This window comes from Canis lupus, chromosome X (genome assembly GCF_011100685.1).
Source record: "Canis lupus familiaris isolate Mischka breed German Shepherd chromosome X, alternate assembly UU_Cfam_GSD_1.0, whole genome shotgun sequence".
NCBI classification, from domain to species: Eukaryota; Metazoa; Chordata; class Mammalia; order Carnivora; family Canidae; genus Canis; species Canis lupus.
In genome coordinates, this window is record NC_049260.1 from 26931559 (window position 1) to 26945235 (window position 13677).

A 13677-nucleotide genomic window follows, 5' to 3' on the forward strand; every position below is an offset into this window, starting at 1 on the left:
ATAAGATCCTCACAAAAGCTCTGTGAGGAATAAAAGACAATGGTTATTAGGGGCTATCAAAATTGACTTTTCAGTATTCATGGTGTCCTCTTTCCAATGTGGGCCTTTCTTTTGGTTTATTTTTTTTTTAAATTTATGATAATCACAGAGAGAAAGAGAGAGAGAGGCAGAGACACAGGCAGAGGGAGAAGCAGGCTCCATGCACCGGGAGCCCGATGTGGGATTCGATCCCGGGTCTCCAGGATCGCGCCCTGGGCCAAAGGCAGGCGCCAAACCGCTGCGCCACCCAGGGATCCCTTTCTTTTGGTTTATATATGTAAAATTACAAAATCCTATAACTGAATCATAATGCTATTCAATTTAGCGCTTTCCTTGTATCATTCTGGATAACAGGTAATTTTAATGGCAATATCCAGAACAATTAGGTTCTAAAGTTTTCAATACATTCAATTAACATGTTAACACACATAAGAGACCATGGTAACATGGTCCAGAATGTTAGAACCCCTTTAATCAACTATGCTTATATTCCATTAAATTGATTATTTTTCCATCATTGGGCAAAGATGAATTCTTATCTTCTATATTTAGTTTTCCTTTTCATAGGAGATAAAACACCAGTCTTGAACATTTGTCCTCATTGACTCCTTCTTCCTCCTCCTCCTCTCCTCCTCCTCCTCCTCCTCCTTCTTCTTCTTCTTTTTTAAAGATTCTACCTATCCTTTCATGAGAGACACAGAGAGAGAGGCAGAGACACAGGCAGAGGGAGAAGCAGGCTCCATGCAGGGAACCCGACGTGGTACTTGATTCCAGGTCTCCAGGATCGCGCCCTGGGCTGAAGGCGGCACTAAACTGCTGAGCCACCTGGGCTGCCCAACTCATTCTTCTAAACTTTGAATTATTTCACTATTTCTTTTTGGATTATTTCTGTGATCTATAGGAATTTGAGGGTCCAAACCTGGAACATGACAAAGTTCTGAATATAGTAAGATGACAAGCATGTGACTCTTGAATCTCTTCCTAAGTACTACCATTCATAGTACTGTGAACATATGTGACCTTTTTATAGTAGCTACATGAGAATAAGAGGAAAACATAAAATCTTCCCTGTTCATGTAAAAGAAGAAACAAACTGTCCTTATTGGAAGGTTTTTGAAGATCTTGGATACATTACCCAAATACTTTTACTTGTTCCAAGGTATGAATTTTACACCAAAGCGTTGCTAGTTCTTTGCCTTTTTTCAAGGTTAAACCATTAAAAGCATCCCCATAGCTATGCTCCTTTGAATAGCATAGAAAATGGCATCACTTAATACCAATTCTGTACTGGAGTAAGTGGTATTTTGGTGACCTTTGAGTGTATTTCTGAATGGGCCGTAGAGAAAATCAAGTGATGATTTGTGTGTAAGATCATGTATTTCTTTGGCTGCCATGCTAACGTCCTTCAATTTTGTATCTTCAACTGAGAACCTATATCTCTTCCAAATTTTAGATCCATATTTGCAATTGCTTTAAGGAGATGATAGTTTCACCTCTATGACTCACAGACATCTCAAAACTGAATACATTCTTGACTTCTCTTCCCACAGCTGGTTCCCCTCTTGAATTCTACGACTCCATGAAGGCACTTGGTCATGCCAAGTGGTAAGCAGTGGCTCCTCATCCTATCTCCCATGCTTCCTCACCTCTGCTTCCTGTAACATCCATTGTAATGTTGACTTTTACCTCCAAATAGCTCACATATCTGTTTCACTTGTTCAACCTCAGTACCTTATTTCTTACTAGGAATAGTGCAGAAGGAATATTCTAACTGTTGTTCCTGGACAGGTTTTATATCCTTCCAATTCTTCTCTCACCTACCAGAGTCAATCTTTCAAAAATGTAAGTCCGGTTAATTTATTTCCTTGTTTAAAACCATATTGTGACTTCCCATAGACTACAGATAAAGTCCCAACTTTTAAGGTAGATGACAAGTGGGATAGAAAGACAGCTTACACATACTGAGCCCTCTGAGTCTAACACTCTGCCCCCCTAGAGGGAATTTTACATGTATCCTATTATTTAATCCTCAAAATATGCCCACTGTATAGAAAAATATAATTAAGACGTAGAAGTTAGGGGCAACAAGTGGAAGAATAAGTGGTCTTTCTGCTTAGAAGGCTGGTACTCTATTTACTATACCCTGCTGTTTTTCCACATAATTTAGCCCCAGCTGACCTTTCTGATCTCAGTTCTTGGAACAACCATACCCCCATCATAGACAAGTACCTTTAGATTCTCAAACTCTCACAATGTCCAGGACTTTGAACATGGTATTGACTTTGCCAAAAATTCTCTTTTCAACTCTGTATACCTAGCTAGGTCCTAATACATTCTTCTAACGTACTCTGAGCAGAGGTTTTCAGCCTTGGTTAGACATCAGAATCATGGACAGTACATGCTGCCATCAATCCAATTTGAATCTCTAGGGGGTGGATTCAAGGAATTAGCATTTTTAAAAGCTCTTCCTCAGGTGCCTGGGTGGCTCAGTCGGCTAAGCATCTTACTCTTGATTTTGGCTAGTTCATGATCTCAGGGTCCTGGGATTAAGCCCTGCATTGGGCTCCATGCTCAGTGGGAAGTCTGCTGGAAATTCTCTCTCTCTCTCTTTTCCACTCCTGCTGCCCCTCCCCTCTCAAATAGATGAATAAATCTTAAAAAAACCCTCCAATATATAAGGAAGATGGGAAAACACTGTTCTAGTGAGTTTCTAGCCTCTTTGGAAGGCTTAAGCTTAATCATCTGTTTTCACTAGACCCAGTCTAGCTCTCTACTCTAATACTCGTCACACTACTATAATTTGCTTTAGCATACCATACGTATTTTGATCTCTGGAATATAAGCATTACAAAGGCAGAGGTCTATTCTAATACAGAGGCTTTTGAATATATCCAGTATGCACATTCTCATTCTTTCTCTCTCTTTCCCTCTCTCTCACACACATACACAGCCAAAATAAAAGTTATACACACACACACACACACACACACACACACACAAAACCTGACCCTAACTTAAGAGTGATGAACTCTGTTATTTCCTATTCTATTCTGCTAATTTTATTCCTTTCTATTTAAAAATTGTGATGCCAAGTAAAATAAATCAGACAGAGAAAGACAAATACTATATGATCTCTCTTATATGTGGAATCTAAAAAACAAAACAAAACAAAACAAAATTAGCTCACAGATATAGAGAACAGATTGGTGGTTGCAAGAGATAGGGGTAAAAGAAATGGATGAACTGGAGTTTTTTTTTGGTTTAAAAAAGTTAAATAAAAGTAAAAAAATAAAAATTGTGGATTGATACTCATTAAATTATACAACCTAATACTTTGAACTGTGTTCGAAAAGCATCTCTGTAATCATGTTTGTGGTTGTCCTCATGCCATACTAGGCACTTAACAGATTTCATGGATTAATCAAAGTTCTTGAGGAAATGATATATATAAAAGTTTTTACATATCCAAAAGAGTAGGCAGTCATTGCCAGGCAAAAGAAAAATATCAAGATTAACTTTTATATTCTTTAGACACCAAAGAAGAAGTATAGAAAATTGTATAAAACTCAGTTCAAATTATAGCAAAGGAAAGGAATACACAGAGGGTTTCCTTTTCTTAGAATTAGGGAACCTCAGATTACCTCTCTATTCTTAGATGTCCCAAGAAAGATGACAATCCAATTTATTCAGAATACTAATTGTGTTACTAAGATTGCATTCTTCCTTCTTCCTTTGGAATTAACCAGTGGGCCAAGATTTTTTTTTGTGAGAAACACTGAGGAAGTTACTTCCCCAATTTCAAAAGTGTATTAGAAATATAAGCTTCCTTAATCAATTTACAGGTGCACGCTGATGTACAATTCAAAGTTTATCGAGCTAGGCTCTCTGGAAATGTTTTCTTTAATAGGAGATAACTTTTATGATGGGGTTGGGTAGAGAGATATGGGTAAAAACAAACAAGCTTAGACAAGAAACTGGGTTTAAAGCTATGGCCTGAGACAAGATCCAGATCACAGATGAAGGAATCTCAAATATTAATTACTCCATAGTTTCTCTTGTCAGGAAAAAGATCCTAATTACACCTTTATGAGCATCTCTCCCCAACATATACCTACACCCACATACCTTCTTTACAAGCTGGTATTACAATGATCTCTTAGGGGTCCTTAGAGAATCAGTTAAGATTGACAGAAATCTTGTGAAATATTAGCAAAGATACAGAGGCTTCCCATTTTCAGATAGTTATTGATGGTTTTATGTCAGAATTTGGAACAGAGGCTATCTTTATTAATTCTCTGGGGCCCAAAGTGGAAATGTTTTGGACACAGGAAGAATGTGATTCAACTATGAATACAGTTTTTTCATTTTAAAGATAAATTTGCAATGTAAAAATTCTCAGACTGTCACCTCTCAGGGCTCTATATGATATTCTATAAAAATGTATTGGCTTTAACATTCCAGTTAGACTGTCAGAAATAACACTATTTATAAGAAAAATCTCCTCATCCTGAAGTATAAGGACAACTATAATGTCCTTGCTTTTACCAAGAAAACTAAATAAGCATTTTTTCTAATATGAGGAAGGAATTTTAATGGCTTTCAGAGTGAAATTACTCAGATTAATTCCATTCAGGAAGCATATGCTTCATAAAACATGTATTCTTATAGAACCCATGAATTGTGATTATTGCTGAGAGAATTAAACATCCTGTGAAGTGGATTGTAAATAACAGTGATACTCATTCTAGCAAGAGCTGGGGGGGGGGGGGAATCTCCATATATAGAAGAATTGATTGACAGTCATAGAGCAAAAGCATATTTGTGAAGGCTCCCCCCAACCCCCTGCCAGCCCCTGTATCCATTCAGCAGCATTTTCACAAAATAAAACATCAATGCTTTCGGGTGGACAGATGTATTGGAATCTGCTGGGAGAGCTGATGTTCTGGCTAGGCATTTGGAGTTTCCTTTTTTAATATGTAAGAATTACTTTCGCTCTACAGCATGAATCAAACAATGAACATAATGCTACCAGCTTCTTCAAACAAAGTGAAAAGGCGAATCATTATACTTTTTTTCCTTCACACATATTATAGAAAATTCCTTTTGTTCAAAATAAAAAAAATCTTTGTAAGGGAAATAAAACAAAGACTTCCATTTAGCTGAAATACTGAAATTGCATGTAATCTCCTAAGATATGTGGTTATATTTATTTTCAATCTTGGCGTTTCCATTTGTTGCTTTTAAACCCCAGTACCTTAATTCAATTCTATCACTTGAAATGCACCATTAACAACAATAATCAATAGTTTTAGTAATTTCGAATTTTTTCCATGACATCGCCAAATCTTTCAGCAAAAGACTGTTATCCGGCCATCCAACTGAAAATCAGAGCTGGCTATAAAAGTCATTTCTATCCATAAAATGTAGTTTCAACCTCAGGCAACTGGAATTTATAGAAAACCCAATATTAACACAGAGGGAATGAAAAAATTGTCTCTATTTTAAAATAGTGTTGGGATCTCAGCTAGTCCTATTGTAGTTAAGGGGAAAATGATATGTCTAAGGTTTTCAGGAACTCTAGAGGAGTTTTATATAGCTTTTAATAACAAATACTTTTTATAAGTAATATACCATAAGCTAAGAAAATGTCCTCTGCATAACTTTCAACTGTTTTTGAAAGGGAGCTCAGAGATCTAAACACAAAATGTAGTTTCTTCTCCATTCTCCCATAGGAGATACAGTTTAAAAACAAGGCAACTTTTTCTCTTAATGATTCAGAATCTTGCAGTTTCTCAGAATTTTCATTGTATAGTAATGCAGATAACAACATATAGTAGATACATGGATGTGTCTTTGCCCTCAATCAGACTTGTTCACTAATTTAAAGGATGTTTTATCAAATCTTTATTATAAAATGGTCTCTTGGATTATTCTTTCTTTTCAAACTAATCTGCTAAAAAACCCACGTGAAGTTTTATTCTTTATCTACCATAGCTGATGAGAATATGTGAGCCCATATATTTATTAAAATTCGAGGTAGCTTCATGGGTATGTAGAAGGAGGAAGAGCTAAAAGTTTATAAAATATCATAAGTAAGTTGCAGCAGAATATTCTCTAACCATTCATCTAAGAGTTACCAAAAAAATCTAACTTTGCATTGCTTTTATATTCTAGAGCCATGGGACACATCTACAAAGATAAAGTCAGATGTTGCTCTAACAAACTATGATGAACGAACCAATGATCAAACTAATTCAACACACATTGTGGAGGAGCAAGTGGGGTCTAAGGAGCATGGAAGACACAAACGACGAATTTGAGAAGCTATGAATTGCCACTGTCATTAACTCTATGCACAAGAGCAGGAAAGTAGATCAAGTATCCTATCAAAACAAAAAAAAAGAAGGAAAACGAGGAAAGAAACATTGCTTATTATGGTCTGACGGTGGAATTATTTTTCAAGCTAGGATATACAATCACTTTTTCATCATAATTTAAATATATGGAAAAAAGTAGTCCAAAACCTGGATCATATTGTTTTTAACACTCTAAGTTTGAGATACTAGTAAAGTTCTTGTTTCATGTCAGAAAACTCAACTATACATAACAACACTTCATAATGGTTCAGAAAATTATATCAGGCACGGAGAATGAACGTAAGAAGCCTCCTTGAACCAAGATGTCATTTAGACAAAACTACCCTAAACTTCCCTTTTCACTGTTTATGCATATGAAATTTTATAGCAATAATTTTTGTTTCTAGGAAAAACAATTGTCTGAAAATTGTATGATCATTAACTATGACAAATTTAGCCATCTCATTTTTCTTTTTACAGATCGTGTTGGGAAGAAAGCTACAAAATGCCAGATTAACATTTCAAAATGTATTTGGAAGTAATGAAGGGAAACTGATTCAGTTAGCAACGCTAAATAAAACAGACAATTCATACAGATGCTTTCCCTGTAAAATATTAAATAAACACTCCAAAATGGCAACTTTTTCCATTTAATAAACCAATTCCTAATTTATTTCTTGGAGCAAAGTTTCTCCTTGGCCAAAGCTCTGGTTTTACGTGCAAGTTTTCCCTGGTGAAAAAAACATGGACCATTTGGAAGCCTGGGGTGTTAAATGAAATACTAAATGACTTTGCCTTCTCCCTCTGCCTCTTTCCTTCTTGGCCATATGCCGCACTGTATCACGCCATATAAAACAACCACTTTACTTTGTCCCCAGCACATCAGTTATGAAGACCGACGCTGTGAACTGTTCACATGGATTCACAAGAGGCAAAGTAGAAAAGCTTTACTTACTTGCCATTGTTTCATCAGCTCTCTTACTCCCTTGGAATCTTCTAGAAGCCTTTCCTTATGGGTGGCATCCTGCAGGACGTTGGCAGTTGTTTCGGCTTCTGTAAGCCAGGCAAGGAACTTCTCCAGGTCCAAGGGGAACTGTTGCAGTAATCTGTGGGTTTCTTCCAGAGCAGCCTCTCGCTCACTCAATCTGCAAAGGAACCAATGTCCAGATGTAATTCTCCTCAGTTATCAGAATGGTGCACCCCGGGGGCCCTCATTAAAGGAGCTAAGATCAAGGGACTAAATTGTAATATACCAACAAGGGTATGGGTTGTTGCTAAAAGTCCTCTTAGAAGCAACAACTAGAATAGTGTGTGTGTATGTATATTTGTGTGTGTGTGTGTAGACTCTGGAGTGTTCATATATGAACTTCCAAAAACAATCTTTTTTTTTTTTTAACTTGATAGTTTTTTTTACTGGTTGACTGTGAAAACTTATTTTCATATGCTGCAAAAGTGAAAGCTCATCTTTATAGGTAAAGCTCCCAAATCCCCATACCATGCTTATCTTTGATGTCACCTGAGGCAGAAAGTCAGGATTCAGTAGGCAAGGAAAAAGGTCAAGAAAATGCAAAGCTAAACCAGAAAGTAGAACAGTGGAGGAAACAAGAGAAAGGGATCAGAGGGCAGACGAGAACAGAAAGACTAACAAGGAGAAAGATGACATATTTCACAGAAAACATTGTGCAACATATCACATTGCGTGACAGTATTGTGTTCTAATGGCTCTAACTGCAGTGTTAGCTTTACATTTCGTTATCTGATGGTCATGCAACTGAGAATATTCTCCCAAAGGAAAAACTTCTGTGTAATGGAAAAAGGAAAGCTGAAAAACCAGCCAGACCTGGGTCCAATCCCAATATCCTCTACCATCTGTGTGGTGTAACACCTTACTTAACCTCTCGGAGTTCAAAGTTTCTTATCTACAATGCCTATTGCTGGGCTGAGAATGAAAATATGACAATGTGTGTGTCAGGATGACTGCCTCCCACATACCGTTAGTTATATATCAGGGTTACTCAAACACCTTCCTTCACTCGGCCCACATCCCATTCCTCTTTCTCTAAACTTTTTTTAAAGATTTTATTTATTTGAGAGGCAGAGAGAACACATGAGTTGGGAGGGAGGGGCAGAGGGAGAGGGAGGAGCAGACTCCCTGCTGAGCAGGGAACCTGAAGCGGGCTCTATCCCAGGACCCAGGACTGTGACCTGAGCAGAAGGCAGATGTTTAACCAATTGAGTCACCCAGGCGCCCCCTCACCCTTCCTCTAATCTTTTAGAAAGGGTGAACCAAATTTCCTAATGACACAAAAATCTAAAAAATTTATATATATATATATATATATATATATATATATAATGCATATATTGTGGATACACACACATATGCCCTCAGCAAAAATCTACATAATAACATCTTGGAGGGAAAATTGTCTTTGGCAGTAACAGTCCCATCTAAAAAGATTCAGGTAAATTTTGTCTGCAATGAGGAAATTAGTACTCTATTTAAATGCCATATTTGCCTTCTATTACTACACAAACACTTTCTGGGATTAAACATAAGCTAAAAATGGATTTTAAAAAATTGAACACTTGAATATGATACACACTGCTTGTTAGGATGTGATTGTCAATAATTATGCAAAACTGCAATTTATTTCAGCAGCAACTTTATCATGGGATGTGCAAACCAGGCAATAAACAGCTCCTGCCGAGCCAGCGGCAGCAAAGCCCCCGGAAGAGCTGTTTATTCATCACGGGTGAGGTTTTTGCTGAGCCTACAGTCTTCCACAGTGTAGTTTCGGTGCTCATACTGGATAAAAATCTTCTGTCTGCGTTAACTGGTGGAGGGTAGAATAGGTTTATGAGGATGCAGCTATCGGAAAAAAAGGAAGCATTGCATGAAGCTATTTATCAACCCCTAAATAAACTGTAATGCTGCATAGCCTAAGGTTACCTTGGCATTTGGGTTGGGCAAATCAGTTCAACCTTGCCTAGTTCATGGACTAACCTGGACTGCTTGCTCCCTGCTTATCTGGTTTTCAAACTATCAATGGAGGGAGGAAGATCAAAATCGTTATTTATTTATCATTTTATTCAGTATGACTTAAAAGCTCAGAACCATTGCAACAGCACTGAGAATCTTAATGTTACAATCTGGCATGAAACGCACAGGTTGAAGCACCTGAAACCTGCTCGCATCTGGCCATTTCTGACCTACAGAAGTGGCGATCTCATCCTGTTCAAGCTAGTATTTCTAGGCTGACTTGCACATCAGAAATCACTAAGACTTACGCCACCTCTAGCCTAAAATTTGGGGTAGAAATAAGCTGTCGCATTCCAGAAGACAAGTGCAGGGTTAGACGATGACATATTTTCTAACATGCTCCAACTTCATGGAAAATAAAAGGACAAAAATGAAACTCTCAGGGCAGAGTGAAGCCTGGAGAGAGGTAGACAGTGTGCATTTTATTATCAGGGTCCCCCTCATCATGAGCTGCACACGATGCTCCCCTATTCTTGAACTAAAAACACCACTTATCCTCTGCTTCCAGAGAAGGTAACTAGTAAATAACTTTCCAAGAGTTCTTTGTAAAATACGATGCACATAAATTAGATGAAAGGGTTCTACCGAGACAATGAGATTTCTAGCCAAATCCTACCAGCGAGTTTGCTGCTTTGTAAATTAGGCCCTTAGGGAAGAACAGTAACTCTTGCAGGACAGTAAGGCACCATTTTCCTCAATGATACCCTAGTGCTCAGAAATATTGACAACATCAAGCTTAATCTTTGCTAATTTGGAAAATATGTTAACAAAATTCAATGGCCGTGAGAGCAGAAAATCTCTTCAAATGAGTTCTTTTACAGGCCTCTTTGATCAGAGGTGAGATTGTTGTTTCCTGCTCATGTGGGAGTTTTAAGGCTGCATCCTTTCTCCTGAGGTCAATCTACGTACGCCGAATTCCTAAATTTTAATCGCACCAAGCCTAGACCAGAAATGAGGGTACTTATATGTCATATTTGTGCATTCAAAATAGCTCTGGATGTATGTCATACTTTTTAATTTTCCATAACCATATGGCTTTAAGTGGCTTATATGATTAATAAAAATGCAGAAATAATGAGAATCATAAAGAAATCTTAAAAATTGTTTTAGAATAAAACCGAAGATCTTGAACATGGGTTATTTTATCAATTCTGTCTGGGTTATCCAATTATGGGATCCTGGTGAAAATTTGGGTGAACTTTAAAAGTAACAATGCCCAGGTATTGGAAATAGTAATAATACTTTACCAATATATTCTACTACAGAGGTTAAGTCCTTTTTTATGCAACTAATATTGTCAGCTATTCTAGGTTTATAACATACAATAGCTAAGAATCTGGTGGAGTGTGGACTGGTATGATGACTTTTATTTTTTTTTTCTGTTTAAAAGGTCACCATGTACCTTTCTCAAGTGCCTAAGTATGAGTGGTGTGGTACAGTGGTTCTAAAAATGTGACCCACAGACCAGTGGCATTAGCATTATCTGAGAACATATTAGAAATGCAAATTCTCGAGCCTTACCCTGGACCTGCTAAATCAGAAAGTCTGTGCATGGAGTTCAGTGGCTGTGTTTTAACAAGTCTTCTAGGTGATTCCAATATATGCTAAAGCTTTGAGTATCACCGCCACTCGAGACCCATTCATTTTGCCCTAGCTTCTGAGAAAGCTACTGGAGGCAGGATGCAGCCAATGACTGGTGAATGTGTGGGCTATAAAAGCCTGGCCCTCTTGCTCCAACTCAGAACAATTCGGGAGGATTGGGGAGGGGGGTGGTTGATTGATGCTGTGGTTGCAACTGCACTGAAGCCCAGCTTCTCCTTCCCTGTCCTGCTTCCTTCCTGTTCCTTCCCTCATAGGTGTTAATCCTGACAGCACTCGCTAACAAAATTCCTGCAAGTTAATCGCTTTCTCAGAATCTGCCTCCTGGGAAAACTGACATGCTGAGATGTCATACTAAATGAGGATTTTAAAAATATACATGCTTAAGAAATAAATGTATGTGAGAAATATACAACTACTTACACGGACTGTGGTCTCATAAGGGGACAGGATGGAGTATTCTCACACTCAGGAAATGAGCCTGAAGAGCGCCTGCACCCTTGGTTGCCCTTTAAGAGGATCTATAGAGAGGCACCTGGGTGGCTCAGGTCATGATCTCAGGGTCCTGGGATTGAGCCCCTCATCGGGCTCCCTGCTCAGTGGGGAGTCTGCTTCTGTCCCACCCCCCGCTTGTGCTCTCTCACTGGTGCACTCTCTCAAATAAACAAAATCTTAAAAAAAATAAGGATCTATACGTAGTGTAGAGTTGCATTATCACCAGTTAGAAGCAAGAACTTACTGAAGGGCAAAATGCTGTACTGTAAAGCTTAGTACAACCCTGTACCTGCCCAAGAAGGTACTCATCCAGAGCCAATTCTGCTCAAAGGGGAAGAATTACAGAAGGCAGGTCTTCAGCATCTCCGTTTTCCGTTTAAGAACTGATTATCAGTGAGGCAATCAGACAAGCAATACTCTGATCTGTCACCAAGCACCCACACACATATCAGGGTATCTCTAACTAAATCTTTAAGACTCCAAATTTTCTATTGAGTTGAATATCAGCAATTTCTTATGGGTCAACTTAATACATAAAAAGCACATGAGGAAAGGGAAACTTATTACTTTCCCAAGTAAGGCTGTAGAGCTGAATGAATGCATAGACAATATTCTACTCATAGATACATGAGTGGACAATACTTTATCAGTGCACTGTAACCAGGATTTTACATATATAAAATTTTAAAAATATGTTATATATATAATCAAACAGAAAGAAACACATTGAATATTTTTAGGGGGAAAAAGGCTCAATCTGATAGAGGAGGCTATTCGGCCCAGGTGTTTTTTTAAGTGTGACAAATTGAGGAAATTCACAGCACTCAGTCTTCTGCTAAAAAACACCCCTGATCTGTGCCCTTGTATTGTCATGGAGTAACCAAAAAAAATACCTGCACTATCACCTTCCTGGCTTATTTGCATTGAACCACTATCATTTCCTATGATATTTTTAGGAAATGATTATAGGATGACAATTTTTTTCCCTTTTGTTGGTGTTAGATACTGATATAAGAGAATGAGCACCTTAGCAGCAACGTGCAACACTAGTCACAGGACCAAACATAACCTGAGGTTCGATCTCTCTGTAACTGTAACAGTCTCCACTGACTTGCTAGAAAATGCATTACATTTTGATTTTTAAAAATCACTTCAGATTGTGTTTTCAAGGGACAGCTAGAATTGTATTACCAATGGATATACAGCAGTTGGTTGAAAGGATTCCATTTAATCGCTAGCAATTGTATTAGTAATTTGCACCAAGGAGAAGCATGAATCTAAACTAAGTCCTTCAATAATGCTTGGCCTAGTCCCCCGTCAGTACTTGTCTAGCCACAACTCTAATGTTGTGGCTTAGGGCAACATCTACCTAGAAATACAGCCATAGAAGCATTCTGGCTGTGAGAGGATGTTTCTCTTTTCTCCTCTGCGGCTGAACGATACAGTGAGAAATATACTGTGTTCTTTTAACTATTGACCCAGAATAAGAGATCAAGGCTCTAAGATATGGCACAGAAAATATATTTTTAAAGCTAACATCCATATAGTTTTTCACATGTTTTAAAATATATTCAGACTTATTCTCTCATCGTTTTATAAGGTATCTCCAATTTTTTCTACCTACAGTCTACTTCTGTTTTTCTTTGTATGCCTTCCAGTTGGATATTTCATTCCCTCTCAATGGCTTTAAGCTCTACACAGATCATCATTAAATCAGCACCTCATTCTTTTTTGTTTTTAGCACCTCATTCTTATTTGTACATGCCTACCAACATCTCATTAAGTCATCTATGCATCTATTCCATACGTACTATGTGCCAGGATCTATGCTCAGTGATGGTGACACAAAAGTCAATGAGGCATGGACATGGACTTTGGCATTTAATATATTCAATTCTGGTGGAGGAGACAGAGAGGTAAACATTTAACTATACTTATGGTGTGATTAAGCCTATAATTCATGTGGATTCCCTACCAGTAGCTCAAATGTATTCATGAACTAGGATCTCAATTTGCCTAACAAGTGATAAATCTACCTTTAAACATTTTTCTGGCCTTTTCTGATCAAAGGAAGTAGAGATCATCTAGCTGGATTTTATCTCAACATACGGTGACAGATGCTCAAAGTTGGCCTAATTGAATTGA

The 13677-nt window shown here is 37.8% G+C and overlaps 1 protein-coding gene across 1 annotated transcript in view; it reads right to left on the bottom strand.

Moving 5' to 3' along the window:
* Positions 1 to 13677, bottom strand: part of DMD (dystrophin) — a 2084073-nt gene that overhangs the window by 475581 nt on the left and 1594815 nt on the right. The window contains 1 exon segment of the mRNA NM_001003343.1: positions 7351 to 7540. Coding sequence (NP_001003343.1) covers positions 7351 to 7540 — 190 coding nt within the window.